Here is a 22,926-nt window from a genome sequence, read left to right on the forward strand (position 1 = left end):
AGTCCACAACCATGAGTAATATTCTTTCCTGGAAGTTAATTAGTAGTTTCAAGTAGAATATAAATATTTGCCATTGTAATCCTCATTCTCTACCAATAACCCCTTATTACCACAAATCTTCCATTGATGTCTTTTTCTCTTCCTGTGTCATTATTAGAGCCACTCTTACAATCTAGATCATCACCCCGCCTTTTCCTTTGTCCCTGATACTGAGCTAAATAACAATTCTGAAATCCTTTCTCTGCCAAACTAGCATGCTAATTACTATCTGTGTGTGTCTTCTGTAGCATTGCTATTTGTCCCATACACGTTTTAGCATAATTCAATTCTCTTTGCTTCTTATCCATACCTGCAGTGTCATTTAAATTCCATGAAATGGTTGATAAAGTAGTCATTTTGATATAATGCAATTATTTTCACATATTCCACATTACATGATTGATACCCTAGCAGTTAGCACAAAGAATTAAGGCTATGAGCTGTTAATGAGAGTTTACTATCATTTAATTAATGTGGACTCGGTCAAATCCACTTCACGCGAAACCTGAACTTCGAACGATGGCAATGTTGCCAATATTGCTGAAGTACAAATCTCGCCCCTGTCTCGACCCATGTTAAAGCTCGTTCCTAGGTCACATTTGACATGTGTTTCTGCAATTCTGGAGTTCAGCAATGTGCATTTTCATGGATGTTGGTCGATGATATGACCATTCGACCGAGTTCATTTCAGTTAAGTGATAGTAAGTCGTTAATGAGTTACTTCCTTGGTACAAGGTTTGAGCCCCTCAACCTTCACTTTCCCAAAGTGTGACCTAGAGCAACTCATTTAACCAGCCAGTATTTTAGGGTAATTGGTAATTTGGGCTAAGCCAATAATGAATAATGGTCTCTTGAACTGCATGCCTAGTAATTATGTATGAACCTATGAGAGTTTTTTAAATATACGTTTCCAACTTGGAAGCAAACATTAACGTTTTGGCAGTCTGATCTTTTATGCAATTGCGGCTTCTAATCTCTGCTTAGACCCTTGTCATATTTTCCCAGACATTTTGTTTCAATAAAAACACTCAAGAAATAAAACAAAATACATTTTCAACCCTCAACCCCCTTTTAACTCACAGCAAACACACACAACTATTTAGACTTTCGAAAAAAGGGGAAGTATCTCTACATGTATGGGCAGATGTCCCAAATAGAAAGCTACACCCACAGGCTCTAACCATTCTAAAGTTAGGTTTAATCTTGCAGAAAACACAAGTTAGAGCCTGAGTTTCATCCTGAACCCACACTAGCCATTTTTGTCCAAGCACAGCTTCCCTCCCAGATGTGAAAAAACAACTTGTATACTCTCTGTTAACGGATTTTAGCCGTAAAAAGAGTACCATGTCTACTGTAAAATGATTAGAGTTTCTATTGTTGTGATTTACACTGAAGTGATTGACACTACTAGGAATGCATCTGCTTGTATTCCCTTCAACGTATCGGACATCAACTGCTTTCATTTCTTTTTAAGTACTAGTTTTACTGTTTCCTTGTACAGATGCTTCAATGTTCATGGTTCAGTCATTTTCTGATTAATTGCCTGAGCCTACAAACAGTTCATCTGCAGCTGCAGAGCTCTGCCGATAGATAAAAAATACCAGCTAATTGTTCTGCACTTTAGATTTTTCCCACTAGTTTAACACAGTCCACAAACTTCTAGTTCTTATGTCCAAACTGCATATTAAATAAATGTCACCTTACAGTTCACACATTAATTTCTTACTTTCATGTTCTTGCTGGCCTTCTTCTTTGTCATTTTGACCAAACAATTGCCTCTGGTTCAAGTCCAATGTATTCCTGTGTTGTGTTTATTTATTTATTTATTTTTCTAGTTATCTTCTGAGCTTTTTTCTGTCACTCAATCATTTTCCTTCGGAATACTGGAAAAACATTTTACTCGTGAATTCTGTCTACAGGCTGTGCCATTGTCTGAGGAATGAGAAGTAGAACCCCCTTCAACTTGCTGACTCCCTTTTTGCTGACTAAGCCTTTTTTTATTTCTTCCTTCTCCTGTTTTGCAACCAAAAAATGTCTTTGTTCCTTCTGAAAAAAAAATATTCTGAAGACAATTTGGTATGACAACTTGAATGTCACATCTGACTCTTGCAGAGATAAATTTGCTTCTCTTCTCCCTGGTGTACATTGAATAATCATTTTCCCACAAATACTCTGGTGTCCCCAATTGATAATACCTTACCCGTCTGCCAAAATTTTGTTAGGAACCGCTGCTTCTCCTCATATGACTGCACCTTTAATACTATAGATTGTGACTTGTTTCTCATGACAAAATTTGGAGCAAACACACAGTGGGCCCTTTCTATTAACAGCTCCCGCTGTGGAATATCAGTCCAGATGCTTATTTGTACTTTCATACAATTAATGCAATCTCTTCCTTCCAGTTTCTCTGGTATAATAGAAAATCTCAGGTTTTCTCTGTGCCCTGTATCATTTACCTCTACTACTTTTTTAAACAGTTCTTGAGAAGCCTCATATTTGTATATTCTTTATTTAATTTCATCTTATGGTTTATGCAGTTTGTCAGCTCATCTGAATAGCTACCCGAAGCTTTTCTACTCTTTCCAGCCTTTTTTCATTTGACTGTATGTATTTCACCAGTGTTTCACTTATTTTAAATGCCTATGATTGCATTTGATTTATTTTTCCCTATAATTTTCTGGAAAACATCTCCTATGTTGTTGTTGTTGTTGTGTTTTTCGGCTTATCCCGGTTAGGGGTCGCCACAGCGGAACTCCCGTCCACTAATGTTTGGTAGTGGATTTTTATGTGCCGAGTTACCAGCCCTGACGCACAACCTTCAATGAAGGCACGCCCATTCACTCATGCCAAACCCTGAACTGCTTTTTGATGAACAGTTGCAAGGCTGTTCCTTCCCCACCAGAGTGTTTATCCTGCTTTTTCTAGTTGATTTTATCTTACCTTCTCAAGATTTCGTCTTTGTTGACATCCAGGCAGTGTAGTGACTAACCAGTAAATGAATTTTACCAATATAAATGGCTTTTGCTGGCTGTTTCCAAAGTTTCTGTTTTTCACACTGGGAAGGCATTAATCAACCTAATGATCATTGTGCAGCCATTTTTGAAGTCCCATGTGACTACAGTCTTGAACAAAGAGAAAACACATCCAGTACCCTTACAAAACAAGGGATTATGCACTGAAGCATTTCAAATTTCCTCTGTCTAATCAAAAACCTGAGACACACACAACAGATCATAGGTTTCCAATTTCCAGAGAAACTATGATTATGAAGCACTGCAGGACATGGCAAATGTATGTCTTGCCCCAGAGCCGTTGAAGTTGTTTAACAATTGTCACATCTGATACAAAAAGACTAACTATGAGTGAGATGGGAGGACTAGGGGAACTGGTAAGTTCTAGGAGGTAGCCATTTTAGTATCTCCACAACAAAACTGTCTTTTATCATCTGACTTTGTACTCCTAAATAAGGAGAAAAATGTCTTCTGTTTTGTCAGTATGTGGATGGTCAAGGAGAAGTGTGGCAGGCAGATACTGACTGCAAAGAAACCATTTTACCATGATGATAGTTGTTTTGGCCTTTGCATCTTAAAAAAGGCTCTAAGGACTCTGCTGTAATGGTCTGACCTGCAGATATCACCATCACTTCCACTACTTATGTGCTGGCATTGAATTTGCCATATAAGATGCTGGTTTTCAGCCCAAAAGTTGCATCTTATCCATATGGAGTGAGTGTGACATGCTAATTATAACAAAAGAGTTCTGTCCTCCACTAATAGTTTAATAATTTAGATGTGGTCTAGCAGGTTTGTACTCTGAACAGGACCGGACCAATAAATTGATAGTTATTATACTGCTTTGTAGTATCAGAAAAAAATGCTAGCCATAGCCACGCCTAGCATCTGATACAGCTTACAGTCATTTGTTCAGATCTCTCATATTACACTTGCTGAAGCATAACACCTCAAGCTGACAGGAGTTAATATTATATGTGTTTGATTCACATACAAGAGAGATCTTAGTGCTGGGTGACTTTCTGGAAGATTGAGAGTTTATTGCAAGTCCCCAAACTTGGACAGTTTAATTGCAATTAAACACAAGTAACAATGATCTGCATAAGTTGCTCTTACACAATGAAAGCATTTTAGGCAGTGAAGCATCCATATATCCCTCACATCCTGCTGCTGACATATAGTAATCCCAAGACTGCTTTATCTCAGAGAAGAAGAAGTACTCAGAGATACAGCAATTTCAGAGTAAGTATATATTCTACCATTACTGAGTTTACATGGTTGCAATTCTGTGGATTACAGTTTGATCTTATAACAGCAGACCTAGCCCTCATATGTCAGCATTTACTGGGTAGTCTGAGCTTGCTGCTTTCTGGAGAAATAGGGATACAGGTTTTAAACTACAAACATTACACAACACAGTTCTTGCATTACAAGGCTGAGAAGAAACTCCACTGAAAACAGAAACCAAAAAAAAACCTTCTGTGGTCCCAGAGGAATCAGAAGTAGTCACAGAAAATAAAGACCGAGTATTTTAATAACAGAAAATAAAAGTATATTCAGATATCTAGTCTGAATAACAATAGCAACTACTTATAGCAGCAAGCATTTAGACTAAAAAGGTCCTTCAGCAGACTGACTGTAGCTGTAAAACAAACATACTTAAATACTAGTCAAATATGTTGATTATTCTACCAAACCAAAAAACATACTGATTAAATAATTTTATTAAGACAGAAATATAAGAAAAATTACAGTAAAAGTATGACTTTATAGTATTACAATTTAGTATTCTACATTTTAAGTAAGATTTTAAAAAAAGACATAGCCCACTACTGCTTTTGAGGAGTAATTTCTATCTACATTCTTGTGACAGCAAAATATTCAAGTAATCTCCCTTCCAGTTACTGTAAGATACAACCTGCAAAGCTTGAAAAGTGAACATGACTACATGGTCTGCAACCATAAATTATTTAAGCAAGGCATAAGTGGTTCCTTCTTGTTCTAAGTCATAAAGATCTTTGTATATGTGCTATCTTAAAATCTATTCCTTTTCACTATATAGAAGCTTCCAGTGAAGCCCAAGATGAGTCATTAGGAATTTGTTTACCTGTTTTAATAACATAATAATAATAATATAAATGCCCTCGGGCAGATAGCCTAGTACCTACCTATGAACCTATAAAGTAAATTATTTACCTGTGACTTTAATGTTTGCTGTTTTCTGCCAAGGATATAGAAAAGGTGAGCTAATTCCCCATTTTTTCTGCATTGAGGACATTTTATTTATTCATTTATTGACATTTGTCAACCGGGAAAGTCCAGTGGGTTAGAAACCCATTTTCAGTGGAGGTCCAAGGAGAAAAGCTCCAAATTACAGTAAAGATTACACAGAGAGTTACTATTTACAGTATTAAAGACATAAAAATTATTTTTGAATTCTACAATTTTGAAGTAATAAGCAAACTAAGGAATTTTATACAATTGGGTTAAATGTCGGTGTTGGATATACCACAATTCAATAGCAAATTGTGTGCTACAAGAACAACAGTTTATATCAATCCATTCTTACACATTCTGATAGAAGAGAGGATTAGAAGTTAAAACCATAGATTGTTATAGAAAAGACAGTAGAGGAGATGCAGATTAGCTATGCAGAAAAGTTAATGAATGATAACATGTTTGGGTGGAGACAGTTTGGAACAGAAGAAGCAAGATGAAACAACAGGGCCCCAGGACTAGATCTATAGTGGTCTTTGGGTTTGGGCACAAAAGCAGGTTTGGTTTTTCAAGAAAGCGATTTATAGGGTATATTTGAAGTTGTTTATAGAATCAAGTAGTGCAATAGAGGGGGATAGGTCATTCTATAATTTTGCCATGGCGTAGGAATATAAACTTTGTCCTGATCTCTTGTGTTTGGACACACATAGAACTTGTTTGTTAGAAGACCTTAAATTTCTCAAGGGGGTGTAGATTTGTATAATATCTGAAAGTGTTGGGCAGTTTTCTGGGTAATGTATTAGTTTATGAGCAATAGTTAGTTGGGTGTACTGAAGGTAAAATTTAGCAATTTTATAATAGGATGATTGTAATTTGTTACTTAGGGATGTGTGAAAGTTTGTAAAAATAGGGGAGCCATAGAGGAGGGAAGGGAGTAAGAGAGTACTTGCTAGTTTTGTTCTCGTGGGAATATGTATACAAAACCTATGCCTATAAAGTTTGGCTAATTTAAGGTGTGTTTTTTTTATTTCATTAAGTATATGTTGTTCAAAGCATTGTTTATTATCTATGGTGATGCCTAGTAATTTTGCAGTATTCACTACTTCTATTTCAGTCGTGTTATGGGAGAAGATTTTAAAATCTTGTGGAGTTGGCTTTGATGAAAAGACTAATAACTTGAATTTTTTTGGGATTTAAAAGTAATTGTGCTTCATTTAGCCATGTTTATATTGATGAGAATGTGTTTTGTGTTATTTTAAGAAGGTTATGGAAAATCAAATTTACAAACCAAGAACTTGAAACACACAAAGGAAGTATGAAGACTTCAGAGCCAAATGCCACTCTAAATTTACTTTATTAATGTTAAAAAGTTAAGCACTTTCGTCCTCTAATAACAGGACTTCATCAGAACAAATAGAGAAATAGGCCCTTTTATATATATCCACATCATGGCTGGTTCAGAATGATAAATTAAAACAATTAAAACAATTCATTTGTCAGTTAGGTGTTTGTAAAGCAAAAGGGAAAAAATAGAAGAAACAAAAACAAGTAGTCCTTAAAATTTATACTCATAAACAAGCAAAAATAAAATATAGTTATTTAAAAGTTCCAATATTCATCCAAGAAATAAATATTGAATATATATATATATATATATATATATATATATATATATATATATATATATATATATAGGGTTCCTATCAGTTCGTCAAAACTTCAGCAGTTCGAACACCATATGTTCGAACTGTGAAGTTCAAAAACTGATTATCGTGAAGCCGCAGAACATGAATTCTTTCCCAGGGAAAGAATTCGGTGGGCTGTTTCTGTAGATTCGCGATTTTCAGCACTGTGGTGGAAAGTTACGGGTCAGGTTCAGGTAAGTGTGAGATTGTGTGGGCGTTAGGGTTAGGGCGCAGTTTAGTTGAGTTAGGGTGCGGGTGAGGTGGGTGTGCAATAGTGACGGACCTTAGCGTTAGGGTTTGGGTTAAGGTAAGTGGATAAATAGTAGGGTATGTACAGTTTAGTGTAGGGTTAGATGTAGGATTTTAAGTGTATGTGTGGATTGCTTTTTTTTGGTGTGCTTGTGTTGTGTGTGGGTTTCTTGGAACAGCAATTTTTTTCCTTGAGAAAAAAATCGCTCTTCTAAGCCTTCGATGGTTTTGTACTTCGAGGTTAGAAGTTCAAACATATGGTGTTCGAACTTCTGGCGTTTCGATGAAGTGATACAGACCCTATGTGTATATATATATATATATATATCAAATTAAATTAACACATACCAAGAGATAAAGACCTACCTAAACATGTTTGTTTGTGTCTTTCGGCTTTTCATGGTTAGGGGTCGCCACAGCGGAACTCCGGTCCGCTAATGATTGGCAATAGAGTTTTACGTGCTGGCTTGCTGGGCCTAACGCACAACCTTCAACGAAGGAACACCTGTTCACGCATGTCGCCACACAGAAGACGCTCTAACTGAGAATTGAACGGGCAACATCTAACTGTGAGGCGACAATGCTACCGCAGCACCACCACCTAAACATACTGATACAAAAATGCAACACACAAGAGTATAAGATTATTTATATCGTAAATCTAAAAATGCATATACACATAAAAGGTTCATTCTATTAAACCAAGTACATAATTTAATAAATAAATGGATGCCTAGTGAGTTAATACTTGCATTTCATAAAAAGTTAATTATCTAGGATTATGTAAAAAATAAATAAATAATTCCCCCCATTGAATCACTCTAGGAAATAACAGGCTTTTAACTTTAACATACTGGAAATGGAGACATTTTCTGATTTTGTGTACAAATAATCTTTTGAGGCTTATACTCTTGTGTGCTGCATTTTTATATATATTTATTAAATGTCTATTATTTCTTGGATGAATATTGGAAATTTAAATAACTATATTTTATTTTTGGTTGTCTATGAGTATAAATTTTAAGGACTACTTGTTTTTGTTTCTTGTATTTTTTCCCTTTTGCTTTAAGAACACCTAACTGACAAATGAATTGTTTTAATTGTTTTAATTTATCATTCTGAACCAGCCATGATGTGGATATATATAAAAGGGCCTATTTTTCTATTTGTTCTGATGAAGTCCTGTTATTAGAGGATGAAAGTGCTTTAACTTTTTAACATTAATAAAGTAAATTTAGAGCAGCACTCGGGTCTGAAGTTTTCACCCTTCCTTCGTGTGTTTCAAGATTTTGGAACTTGCTAGATGAGGATGTGATGGTAGAATCATCAGCATATTGGATGAGTGAGCTCTGAAGGGAGACTGTGTGAAGATTAATTTATAAATACATTAAAAAGCAAAGGTCCAAGAATGGATCCTTAGGGTACCCCTATTTTATTGACCAGGTAGCTTGATAGATTGTTTTGCCATCTCACAGATTGTTGTCTATTCTCTAGGTAATTGTTAAACTAGGTAAGGGTATGTGTGGAGCATCCTAATGTTGCTAGTTGTTGCATTAGTTTAGTGTGTGACACTGTGAAGGCAATTATTTTTTGTTTTATACATGTAATGTGAATTTTACTCGCTTCAAACTGGTGACCTATTCAGTTATCCTGAGTCGGGTGTGTACTTATGTATATAAAAACAAGTAAAAACATGTCTATATAAAAAATATATATATGTCTATATGAAGAAATGTAATATATAAAATGGTATACATCCAGTTAACAACATTAATGGCTGACAATTTAATTATCCTCAATAGGTCACCAGTTTGAAGCGTGTAAAATTCACATTACATGTATAAAACAAAAAATGTCTTTGTTCATGTTAGATTTTAGATTAGTAAAGATTTTAGAACTACCAGAACTATATAAACTTTTACACATTGATGTAAATACTCCACTCTATATACCTGTTTTGCAATTATGTTTGTTCTTTTCTGAGAAATCTAATGTTTTTCCTGAGAACTGTCTGAAGATACACTTGTTGGTATAAATGTAGTGTGATGGAGCTTTTCTCCCCGGGCCTCAACTGAAAATGAAATCGGTCCAGTTGGACTTTCCTAGTCAATAAATATAATTTATTTATTTAAAATTTGTTTACTGGGAAATTCCGACATGGAACAAAGCCGGTTTTCAGCAGAGGCCCTGGGAGAAATGCTGTAGACACATGTCTTTGTACCATGGGAGGAAACCTGCATGAACATAGGGAGGACATGCAGACTCCGTACAGAAGGCACTCCAGATGAGAATCGAACTGGAGAACCTTTTGCTGTGAGGTGACAATGATACTGCTGCACCACTGCACCATCTGTATAATTGAATAAATAAATTGTAGTGTTAATGTTGCATAATGGGAAATGTAATGTGTATATATCAAACCGACTATTGCCCAGGTACAACATTTAATTAGATCAAGGAAATGGAAATGAAATGGAAACTTACATTTTCTGGCAGTATACATATCAAGGATGAGATTTAATCTCCAACTTGTACTGGAATCCAGTATTCATAGAAAAAAAAATAAGAAGCATTTTTATGCATTTTATCTGTACACGCTGACAGTTGAGTTTAGTGTTCTCACTGCACGACATTTTGGAGATACTCACCTAACATATGCATTTTTGTCATTTATTTATCTTATTTATTCATTAAGCAAGCATACCAATGTGACCTGTAGTATTAGATGGCAGTTGTGAAAAAGTATACTGTGTAGCCAATACAGAGTTACAAAACTAAAATCTACTTTGCAGTGACAGTCCGATAACTTGAAGTTATTCTTTATGTTTGCAGGTGGTTGCGAACAATTTCTGTCATCTTGTTCTTAAACAAACAAGATATGTTGGCTGAAAAAGTCTTGGCAGGAAAATCCAAAATTGAAGATTACTTTCCTGAATATGTCCGGTACACAATACCTGACGATGGTATGTTTTACAGACTGTTTTGTGCAGTATGCATTCCTTTTCAAATATATATATATATTATTTGACATATCAATCCACTGTGAAAGCAGATGGAACACTAAAACAAAACCGATACATATACAAGTTCAGCTGCTTTGAAGAAACATTTTTTTACATGATGTGCGTTCAGAACTGATTATGAAAGAAAACAGGATTTAAACTATATCTGTGCTGCTGTTATAAGCTTTTATGTTGAAACAGTGCTTAATAACAGGCATTGACAGCAACAGTATCTGATAAGTAATTTTCAGCACTTAAGCACCATATTAAACATAGAGTGAGTAAACTGATAAAATGAAGAATTAAAAATACATACAACTTGCTGAAAAGCCAGTGCTATAAGTAGTGTAAAACTTATTCACACCTCTTTTGCATGTATAGAAGACAGAGAAACAGAATGTTGTACATCAATTTTAGCATTTGCAGCCAAATGAGCCATATTGTGTTATAAGGGTTACTAATTGTCTGAAGACCAAGCAAGAAATAGAGGCCGAATTAGCAGCATCAGGAGGAAGTGTTTCAGTCCTTTAAGGTTTTTGTAGTCAGAATGCAGGCTGTACCTTACTTGGTCGGAGTTCTCCTTGTCTTATTAAATGTCTTGGTTATCGGGAACACATACTCAGCAGCTGGCACAGAGGGTTAAGGCTGTGAGCTATAGTTTCCATGGAAAAAGGTTTTATTCCCTCAGCCCTTATTGGCCTATTGTGTGACTCTGAGTAAGTCACTTAACCAGATATTGCTCCTAGGTCTCCCATGAAAAGGGACTGTGTGCCCAGTGGGTTTACTTGCTTAATAATGGGTATTTATTTAGTATTAAGCTGCTTGTCAAACTGTAACGAGTTGTTATGTGAAGACATAACCTAATTTCCTACATGGTTTGAGTGGACAAGGTTTAAATGGGATAGCACTAGCCATTGCTTTCTACAACACAGCATAACTTTTTTCATGGTGACATTCATTAACAGCTATTTATTGCCAAGTCAGTTCTACAGTGAAAATAACTGCTGTTGTAGCTACATTTCTATGCCGTCATTGTGGTACAGTACCATATCACCTACGTATTGTACCATTTTCTCTTTCCTCCATGACTTTACCATACAGAGCTGATAAATAAAGAAAGGGTAGGGCAGAGGACTGACTCCAGCCAATATTGTATGGACATAGTCTTAGAACAGACTCCTGCTTGACTGGCGATACTCTGTACTAGTCTCCCCTATTTGACTTGTGATACTCTATAATTGTTTTTGCAGAAGTAATTTGTCTCTTTGTTATGTAAGATCTTATTTCCTTCAGGCACATCAGCAAGCCACTTAGTAGTTAACTGTTCTTTTTTAAAAACGATTGTGTTATTTTTTTGTTTAAGACTTGGGGATCCCACTAGCTGGGAGGACTGCCACAAAACTTAACATTTCTTCTTTAAGGATGTATACAGAGTGCATCCTTAGTATCATCTGTATATGTAACTTTAGTACAATGCATGCATGTTTAAACATTGGAACAGAGAATGCGATTTTTAAGAGATGAGCATGGATTTCAGATTTGCTGTTTTGGACGAACGTGGAGAACAGGTCATTCATGAAATACAAAGGTGTGTGTGTGTGTGTGTGTGTGTGTGTGTGTGTGTGTGTGTGTGTGTGTGTGTGTGTGTGAGAAATGCCGCAGTTAGGGGTGGCAGATTGGTTAACTCATTCAGGGTCAAACCCTGTAGCCTACAGGCTGAATCTTCTACATCAACTGTCAAAGTGGCATCATCAAGTGCATTTCAGGGACTGTGGGGTTTCAGTGCATTTTCAAAGAACTTTGAGTTTTTGAGTTTCTATGTATTTTCAAAGAAATTTGAGTTTCTGTGCATTTTCAAGAAATGTTGATTTTCTGTACATTTTCAAGGAGTGTTGAGTTTCAAGGGAAGAGAAGTTTATTGTTGCTCATGTCGTCTGTATTCATTGATTAACTGCTTTTTTTTTGCAAATGGCCATCATCAGAGTTTGTGCTATAAATTTTAAAAGCAGTATTAGATGCACAACACATGGTATTCTCTTGCCTTGGGTTCAAAAAGCTGTAGGTTCTACTCCCACACCATGTAGATGAGGTGCTGATATTGCAGTGCCCTCTTTAAAGCAGGATGAGGTTGTTGTAATCCTAGGGTTTGTCCTCCTTTGGATGAGAGGCCTAGTAACTGTGAACCTGTTGCCAGTTTAAAAGCCATTCCCCATTGTAATATTACCAGCTTACAATGTTTTTAATGTAACACGGGCAGTTTATTTTTCAAGGGCAGCTGACACTGAATTTGTACATGAAACACTAAAATGTAAAGTTGTTTGCCAACAGCAACCTCTTCACTGAAATGTAATGTTGTTTGCCAGTGGCAATCTCTTAATTAGTTATATATCTCTTTAATGTGGAGTTATTCAGATGACTTTTAGTTCTGCAGAGATTGTGTATATTGACTGAAATTGGTGGATTGTAATGACAGATTTTTTGAGTGGCCTTTTGTGGTTGAAATGTTCTGTAATGGGGTAGTTTTTTTCATTAATGGTTCATATATTTTGTTTCATTGCTTACTGGAAAAATGCTGAAACCTATATATTTAAAACACACTGTAACAAGTGAGGCTGTATTACACAAGAAGTATAATTTAATACAATCAGGATGGTGCATGAAAGAACATATGCATGTATGCATGGTGCAGAAAATGTGTGCATGTGGCCTATGGTTTGAAAATAGCCCAAAGGTAAACTTAATCTACCACTAACCAGATGCATTTTCTTTGAATGTGGGTTTCAATACCATTTCAGTGAATGTGAATTTGAAGGGCAGAGAAGCTTACTGTTCTTGCTAAGTCTGTTTTCATTGTAAGACTGCATTGTTTTGTTTAGCAAATAGCTGTCAGTGTTTGCTATAAAATTTGAAATAAAAGTTTTAAATATCTCTAATCACTGTAGAAGTAAACAGAAAATATTATGTACACTAACGGGTTTGAACAGTGTTTATGGTAACTGGGGAGAATTAGCCAAGTAATGGGACACTAATATGGCTGGGGGGTGCTGCTGGGAGTGGAGGGAGCTGCTGTAGGGGGGTGGCCATGATCCATTACCCTGCCTAATGATCCAGATCTGCTTGAGCCACTGGTAGATACAATACAAAAAAACATGCGGACAGACGCATTGTAAGTAATTAAGATTTACCATAATACATTATTATTTTCATTAAAGATTTACAGTCAAATGCACATGTTCAATTACTAGTATCCTGCATTTGCTCTGATCTCATATAAAAGTAATAATGAATAGTGGACCAGACCTGAATGTGACTCCACTGAAGCAGGCCTAAGCACACACCCCCACCCCCACATCCCTGTCCCCACCTGGGAGGCTGGCTTTGCCACTTGAGAAATGATAGTACAAACATGTTTTCTTCGTGGCTATATCACTGCATTACTCACAAAGTAGAACTCAAGTAGCCACATTTTAAAACAAAATCACTACCACTTAATAAGGAAAAGTAATCAAACAACTTGCACTTTCATTTCCCTTCTAAATGACAGCATGAGCAGCAACATATTCTTTTTAAAAGTGCTTTCAAAGTCAGAAACTAATGTCATCCAGGGTACATAAAAAATTCATCCCACCCTAAATTCCTTTTATGAATATTAGCAAATTATTTGATGCTGCAGCTAATTTAACTAAACAGGAGATAGTATCCCCAGCCAGCATTTGAACTCAATGTGCACAGAACCATAAAATAACAATGCTTCAGAGAGTACAGCTGTCACCAGCTACAACAGAAAAGCAACTTAATCTGCCAATTATTACTTATAGCAAAAGTACTATTTAACTGCTAGACGTGTGGACAGTAGCAGTTCAGATTACTTCATAGCACATCTGACATCTGTAGCACTTTAGTGCCTTTCTAGGAATTAGCCATAAATATTAAAGGACTATAATTTCCCATTATATAATAATACTGGCTTGTAACAAAGGTATTCATTATGCAGGCATTTCTACTCACGGCTGCCATGTATGTGTTCATGAACACTTTGCCTCATGATTAAAGCACAGTGGATATGATGGTGTTCCTGTATAACCCACAGCTTTTGCTAACATTGTTGTTATACAGTTTTCTTACATTAATGCAGAGTGGAGAGACATTCAGTCACCTAACAGTTTTTACCTCACTTTCCTTAGTTCCCTTCAGGCCTTCCTGCTGTATTTTAGCTCTCTGGTGTAATTTCAAAACTAATAAGTGTAAGCCGCGGAGTTACAAAAGAAAGTCAAAAAGTACAACAGAACAGAGAACATTGCTGTTTGTCTTTTTTTTTTGCAGGGTTCAAGACACTTTGTACCCCCCCCCCCCCCCAGTTTGGAGGAACAAGCTACAACACTCCCAAACTTATGTATACCAACTCTGAGACTGCCATACCTTGGAGAGGAATAGTCTAAGAAACAACAGTTATGGACCTGGTTTATGTAAACCTACCATTTTTGGTTATTTGATGTTGCCGTTGCAGGACTCACAGCAGTGAGTCTCAGAATATCAAACTGTTAACATTGTATTAGCTACCAAGCCATCATTAGTGTTTCTGCTTGATGGGCATCAGTGATGCTGCAGTATGGTTAAAAACATCAGTGTAATTATTTTAGTGGACCAAGAAATAAATTGCCAGCAAAAGCTGCTTGAGGTTATTTGCAGCAAATGTACAGTAACACTTGTCTCCACATGAAAAGTAAACAAATCAGCATTTTACATTATCCCACAACTTGGGAGGGTAGCCTAATGGTTGGGTGCAGGGTTTGAGTCTCACAAGGGATAATTGGCTAGGCTTAAAATGGCTCGCAAGGGCAGTTAGCCTAGTACTAACCTATGAACCCATGAACATTATGCTGCCTGTCACAGGATGATACAAGATAATGGTGACTGCAAAATGTGAATTATCCTGTTCTGATCTTCAAATTCTTCAGCAAGAGTTAGCTCAAACAAATTTTTGGTGTTAATCATGGGCTTACCCTCAATGACAAAAAAATGTAGCCCACTTTTTTCTGACAAATCTAGCATCACTACCCCTTCCCATTTAGGTAATTTCCCAAGTCTGACATAGTCATCAGGGGTGTGGGTACCTATGTTGTTAACAGACTCTTCTATGCCACCATGTTTCTGTGGTGCTTAGAAAATCATTCAGCTTAGCACAACTTATCCTTTGTGGTATCTCAACATCCAAAGAAGTTATAATCCTCCTTTCTTCCTTCTTCATTAGGCCCATCATTGAGTATAATGCCCCCTTTACCACATATTTTGCTAAGCACCTAAACCAGTCTAAGAGACCTCAGTAATATGATTCTTAGCCATTGTTTAAGTACTGATTCTTGGGTCTTCTTGCCATGCAGAAGTTCATGACCAGCCTGATTTCCATAGTGTTTGCATCATCCGTAGCTGACAAATGTCTGAAAGGGTATAAGAGGGGCAGCTGTTGGCACCCACCTGTGCAGTCAAATGCACAGCTATATTTCATTAAATGTTCACAGTCTATAGGTTTTCACAACCTCCTTTCAGATAAGTACATCATTAGAGAAAATGTTCTTCTGATTACTGTATAAAAAAGGTCAATAACTGCTTGAAGTGTGGGAAACAAGTCCCACATAAAGGCTTTAATTCCTCGTATCTCGTTTGTTTTGGACCTCAGGATGACATTGCTAGTTGTCAGGTTTGTGCTAGGTTTTGAGCTAAGACCCTGAAGCATAAGGTGGAAGTCCTTGCAGTCCACATGGAGTCCTTAGACCTGTTCCTTCTGCTTCTTCTCATTCATCGCATTCAGCCACTACTTTGCCCTAAAAATGCAAAGACAAAATTTGAAGGAAAAGGATTCAGTGGATGATGTCAACTTTTCCACATCTGCATTCAAGTTGGCCAATAACTTACGTGAGGCACTTATTCAGCCTCCCTGATTCAAAGACTACTACGTCCGAGCCCTCTGGCTTCACCCTTATGGAGGCTGCTATAGCAGAAGGCCACTCAGTTTTATTTTCCCCAAAGCAATCTGTACTGCAAGCTTCAGCTTCTGATGTCTGAGCATTGGTTGCTGAGGGATTTTATCTTCTTTGGCTGTTATGGAACAAACTTCAGGAATCTGAACTGAGGTTGCAGTTGCCCAATTGCATAGTGAGGCCTCCCTCTCTAAACAGATACCTAAGTCAAACAGATTAGTCAGCTTGCCTCAGCCTACTACTCAGTCTTCAACCACTACAACCCAGTATGAAAACCAGGATAAGGACACACACACACACACACACACACACACACACACACACACACACACACACACACACACACACACACACACACACACATATGAACATAACTCTCTAATGAATGATGGCTTTGAGACTGTCACAAAATATTGATTGCAAAATGTCAGAATTATTCACCTGCTAGCCACAGCTGAGATAAAAGAAAATACAATAAAAATACTGCATTCCTCATGGGGGGGGGGGGGGGTTGTGCATCCCACATCCTCTTCTACTTGTATTTACCAACTCCAAGATCATAATATCTCAGGAAGAATAATCCCTAAGAAAGCCCATTGATGATCTTCACTAAGAAAACCCCAGCACTGCACATTGGTGATCAATGATCTGAGTGTCAGTCACTAATGTAGCGATGCTAAGCCTAGTGCCCTGTGCTTTTATGTATTTACATGTGTGTGTGTGTGTGTGTGTGTGCGTGTGTGTGTGTGTGTGTGTGTGTGTGTGTGTGTGTGTGTGTGTGTGTGCGTGTGTGTGTGTGTGTATGTAAACTAAATTAACAAATGCGATCGAGTGCCCAGAAACATTTTTTTGTTGTTGTCTTTAAGACAGAAGAATGCAATTCACATTAAAATGTCCATCAGCATTATCTTTTTCATCTGAGAAGCAGATGTCATCAGACAAGTAACATTATTGAGTATTTAAAAGGAATTACAACTTTAGCTATTTGGATCCTAAAATATATCACAGAGCTCTGGGGATCTGAGGCATGCCAAGCAAGAGTGACTTATCAGTGGAAACTAAAATAGAAGCAAACCTAATCAAGAGAATTTTGACTGAGGGAAGACAATGCAGTCTACACTGCCTGGATTACTATTATGCAGTGACTAGTTCTTGGCCCTAGAGCTTACCACCCATTACCTAAACTCTCTGTTGGCTACTTTATGGCGCAGCTGCCTTGTTGTGATTGTCAGTGGTGAACTCCTTATTAACCATGACTTTTCCATATCTTACACCTGCAGAACTACGGATGTAATGTTCTCTTATCCCAAAAGTCTTAGTAAAATGTGATATTTTGAGATATGGCCCACTGCTGACGTACCTGCAATAGGTATATGATCTGCATGAATCTGTTCTGTTAGGTGCCTATGTTAATTATTATTCAGAACTATTTTTAATGTTACCAGAATTATCTGAAAAGGTCAGAGCAAAAGATTAACCAAAAATTTGTTTAATCCTTTCCTCTTTGCAAACTTCCATGCACTCAGCTTGTTTAATGTGAAGCTGCAGCTGTCTGAAAATAACATACCTGTAGATTCATAGTGTTTTGCAGTAATTTACTCTTTCAAAATAGCTTCTACTATAACTGTAGGCTGATGGAGTAGCATAACCCTTGAGCTTCCAAAACATGTGTTAGGCTACTGTTTATATTACATAACATTGTTCCACTGAAAACATAACAGATGAAGACTCCTCCTGCAGGTGATGGGAGCTTTTTCCTGCTATGCTCCTCTTCCACTCCCAATTCCCCATCCACCCCTCATGGCATTACATCTATAGGGCCTATTCTCCACCCAGAACTCCACCTATGTCCCACCTCTCTTAAAGGCAAACACATACATGTAGACAAATCCTAGGCACAATAGTACACACACAACTCCAGAACCATCAGTCTGCATTTAAGCATGTCAGCTTTATTTCCACCCTTATATTTACTAACTGACCTCAGTGATCACAACTTACTCCATCTTTTCTGTCTCCGATTGTTGTGCATGCAACACATACTTTTTGAGACCCAGTCTGTACAGAGTATGTGGTGTCCATTCATAGAAAAGAACAAATCTAGACAGTTTAACTCACCAAGACAGTCATTTTATAGGAATCCATCCACTTTAATTCAGAGTTCAGAGAAGGTGAAGGCATACAAAGCATAAAAGATGTATTTCCATAACTATCTTGCAGGTAAAAAGGCAATAATTTGACAAACCTGATACATTGAATTAAAAACTGAAACTAAACAGCACAGGCAGGAAAAGGAGGCCAGGAATTGCCAATATTACAAGTAGAAAGGGGAGGATAGAGCATACCAAGTACATCAAACTATATTTCTAACACAGTCTGCCGTAGCAGCATACCATCCACCCCACTCATCTGTCAATTGCTACCCCTCCTATATTTGTTACCCCTGCATTTTAGCTCCCGTCTCACTGACCAATCTCTCTCTACAAACCTACATACCATGCTTCTCTTAAGTACTACTGCATCCTTACTCTTCCTGTTTTATCGCCTTACAACTTACCATATTTCACTCAATCTTACACACATTTCTCCTACTATCTGCTTCATGTCTAACCATTCAAATCACCCCACTTCACCATTAATAACTTCAAATATATACGACTCACCCAATCTTAACTTCAAATTTAAATGACTAAACTCTCACACCTACCACACTAAAATGAAATTAACTCTTAAAGTTAAACCAAAACAAATGTACAAAACTTAACATCTTTCTCTATCTCTCTTAACACACTGTGGGGATATTCACCCCAACCACATGTCCTCCTCCATTCCTGACTGCCCAGAGCCTCCAAACCTCATCCCAAGCCAGACGGGACCCCCTCCTACTCAGCCTACTCATATCCTTCCAAAAGATGGACCTCACCATCACCAAACCATCAAAACCTAATCCGCCTACGTCAAACTCAACCAAATATCTTAAATTTATTTCCTGTAATAAAATTTCAGTAATTTCAGTATTCCATGCCTGGATTTCCCACAATAAACCAGATATTCTTGCCATAACTGAAACATGGCTAAAAGCCTGTATACTTGACTCTGAAATTTCACTTCCTGGTTATAATATCTTTAGGGCTGATAAAACTCCCAAAAAGGTGGTGGAGTAGCTTTACTTTACCCTGACTATCTTGAAATCCTCTCCTATAATAAACCTATTCCCAAATTCCATAATGCCAAACTCTTCATCTCCTGTCTTAAACTAAGTGACCATAAACAACTGTATATTATAGCAGTAATGCTACAACCCTGGAAAACATCCTGAACTGGGTCTTACATACAATTTGTAATGAAAAGGTAATCCTAGGTGACATTAATTTTGAATATTAGATTATTTCCACAAACTACCCATCAACTATCCCAAAAACTGTGGCTCAATGCTCGAATGGATATTTATGTCTCATTCCACTAAATATTTCTGCAGTGGCACCCTCTTTGATTCATTCAGTAATCACCTCCCTGTATATGTAAATAGACTTAGTACCCATGACGGCAAACTGCACTTACTTAGAACTTCCTGTAGCCTCACTAATTTTAACTCTGACAATTTAATAGAATCCTAAGCTCAAGTCCTAAGAAAGGAAGACACAATGGAAGAGCTGCGAAAGATCTAGGAAATGAGGAACTAGAGCTGGTATCAATGTCAGGCTGAAAGGTAACCCTTAATTACCTGCACACCCATCTATCTTGCTTGCTAACGTTCGATCCCTGGAAAGCAAAATGGACTACCTAAGATCGGACGTAAATATGTACAGAGGTAAGAGATTGTTGTTCATCTTTACAGAAACCTGGCTAATTCCTAGTATCAATGACAGTACTGTTCATGTGGATGGGCTATTAATTTTTAGAGCAGACAAAAGCCAGGCCCCTAGTGGCAAATCCAGGGGAGGTGGAGTTTGCATTTACACAAGCAACTGGTGCTCAAACTGTGAGAAAGTCTCAACCCACTGCTCTGAGAATATAGAGTTCATGACGGTAAAATGTAGACCTTTTTACCTGCCAAGGGAATTCTCATCTATCTTAGCTGTATATATTTCTTCAGGTGTAAACACAAATGAAGTACTGGCCACACTATATCAGTCAATCAGTGAAATGCAGAACAAAAACCCTGACTGTGTCTATATCATAGCTGGTGACTTTAACCAGGTAATCTGAAAACAGATGTTCTTCGTGTTTCACTGTTGCAGTCATCACTATTGGGTTATACCTGCTGGATAGTCCTCGGTCGGCCCAAATACCAGAGTAAAGATTTTCCCCTGTGCCGGCTGCTGTCACCTGTGGACTGACATCAGGTAGTCAGTGGTATACAGGAGAGCAGCTGGCGCCATTACATCAGTCTTTCTTGCCGTGGAGCCCGAAGCAAAAGCAGTTTGCAAGTGTGCTGGTCGATCACTGTGGCTAAAGCTAAGTACCCTGTTGGGGACCTTTTTCTTGCAATAACCGATATCCGAAAAAGTCAATAATTGTCTCAACTGTGGAAAACAAATACCACACCGGGACTTCCATACCTTGTGCATTACTTGTCTAGGCCCAGACCATGATATCTCCCGTTGTCGGTTCTGTGCACTTTTCAGTTCTAGGACTATTTGCCGTAGAGCTGAATTTGTAGACAGACATTTCCGAAGTAATTCCTCACATTATGAAATGGCATCCATCGGTCAGCAGTCTGTGGATATTCCCAAAAAATGAAAATATAAAGAAAGGGACAGACCACCACCTTAAGCCTTCTGACAACCCATCTCAGAAGCAAGTCATCAGTTATTAGGAATTCAGTGAGGTGCATTCGCAGCCCCTGATGCCCGATTTATTTCCTTCACAGACCTCTGCTGAGACCCTTTCAGAGTCTGGTATGCCATCGAGGAATGCTTCATCATCCGATCCCTTGGTTGCCTCTGCTTCGGTTGGGTCTGGAGCCACTACACAGGCACCGGCTTCCAAGGAGGTTCTTCGCACAACGATTCAAGGCATAAACTGAATCTTCACCTTTGACTACCACATCCCAATGGCAAATGGATTTATTAAGGTCTAAAACTAAGACTACTCCTAAGAAACCAGTCTGTAATCGCCGTCTTACTCCTCCTCCACTGCATCAGACACAGAAAATGGCAGAGGACCTCATCACTTTCATCAGAGGTAGTCATACCACTCCTTCTAAAAGAAAAAGGGATACTTCCATTGAAGTTCACACAGAATCGGATTCTGAAATTTCAGACTACCTTAATTCAGATGAAGAACAACAACCTCTAACCTCCTTTGAAGATTTTGATGCAGAGGGATCCATTCCTTCTAAATCCACCCCCCCCCCCGAGGATCTTTCATTTGGGGAAACCCTACACACTCTCACAGAGCATTTCCACTGGGAAGCCCAAGATTATCCTCAGTCTAAGAAAAGACTAAGAGAATTTCTAGGCCTTCCTCAGCACAGACCCTTGGCCATCCCTCCTATTCTGGATGTGGTGGATGATGTTTTCAATTAATCTAGCCTCACCCCTGATGCCCTAGCCCCTGCTCCTAGAAACCCTGACAGGTACTACAGGGTGCCTGATTCACATATATTTTTGTTTAAAAACCCTGCAGCAGATCCAGAGGTCATCACACAGGGGCCCAAAGGGGCCAAGGCTAGCTCATCTAAAAACCCAATTCCCTCTGACAAGGACTCAAGAGCTCTAGACAGATGGGGTAAGAAAATTGACACCTCCTCAACTTTAGCTATTAGAGCTCTTAACTGCCAGTTTCATATGCTAAAATATCAACAGCACATCTTGGAACTTATGAAACAAAAAAATTCATCTTTACCCGACACTAATTCTTCCAAGGAGTTAGTAGATCTTCTGCACTCTACTTCTCAAGTAGCTAAACACTCCCTACACTGCGGATTCAGTGCCCTAGAAGCCTCAAGTACGGCCGCTGTGGCAAGTTCAGTCATTAGGAGGCACGCATGGCTAAAAGAACAGCCACTGCCTGATCATGTAAAATCTAGACTACTTGATGCCCCCATGGATAAAGACCGCTTGTTTGGATCAAAAGCAGAGGAGGTCATCAAAAAGATGGAGGATAAAGCTAAATCTATGCAAACAGTAAAGGACTTCCTCCAAGTTCATCCTCCCAGATTCAGCAGAAACTTTTCCTCTAAGCACTGGTCTTTCCCAGCCTCCAATAGACAGGTTCAAGGGAGATCTGGCAGGGATAGACCAGTTAGACCACAAAACCAAGGCCAGCGAAGAACTAAGCAGTGGCCCTCCACCACTTCCACAGCAGGGAGTTCTAAATCCACTCACTACTCTAAGAACGTGCAATGACTCTCACTCGACCTGCCATCAAAGGTTAGGAGGAAGGCTATCCCTTTACAAACAAAATTGGCTGTCTGTAGCAAAGGACCAATGGTGTTTACAAATCAGTTTTCAGGGCTACAAATTTACCTTCCAACAAGTCCCAACCTTATCTGGTTACACAAATCTACCTCCAAATCAGTGGGCAGAAGCATTAAAATAAATGCACTTACTCCATGCCCAAGGGACGCAGGAAGGAAAAGGATTTTACTCCAGACTGTTCCTAGTGCCAAGGAAAGAAGGCAGTTGGTGACCCATCCTCGACTTGTCCACTCTAAACACCTTCCTAGAGGTCTCAAAATTCAAAATGCTAACACTTCAAAAACTTTTACCAGTGCTGGGCAAAAATGCATGGCTAGCCA

General features: G+C 38.1%; 1 protein-coding gene across 2 annotated transcripts in view; it reads left to right on the top strand.

The window, feature by feature from the left end:
- The window catches only part of GNAL (G protein subunit alpha L), a 2,475,953-nt gene that overhangs the window by 2,365,282 nt on the left and 87,745 nt on the right, over positions 1-22,926 (top strand). For both annotated transcript variants that reach the window (XM_044067360.1, XM_044067361.1), the window contains exon 10: positions 10,034-10,164. In XM_044067360.1, the coding sequence (XP_043923295.1) occupies positions 10,034-10,164 (131 nt within the window). The remainder of the gene's footprint in view (positions 1-10,033; positions 10,165-22,926) is intronic.

This window comes from Protopterus annectens, chromosome 3.part1, assembly GCF_019279795.1.
Source record: "Protopterus annectens isolate FY-2018-M chromosome 3.part1, PAN1.0, whole genome shotgun sequence".
NCBI lineage: Eukaryota > Metazoa > Chordata > Ceratodontiformes > Protopteridae > Protopterus > Protopterus annectens.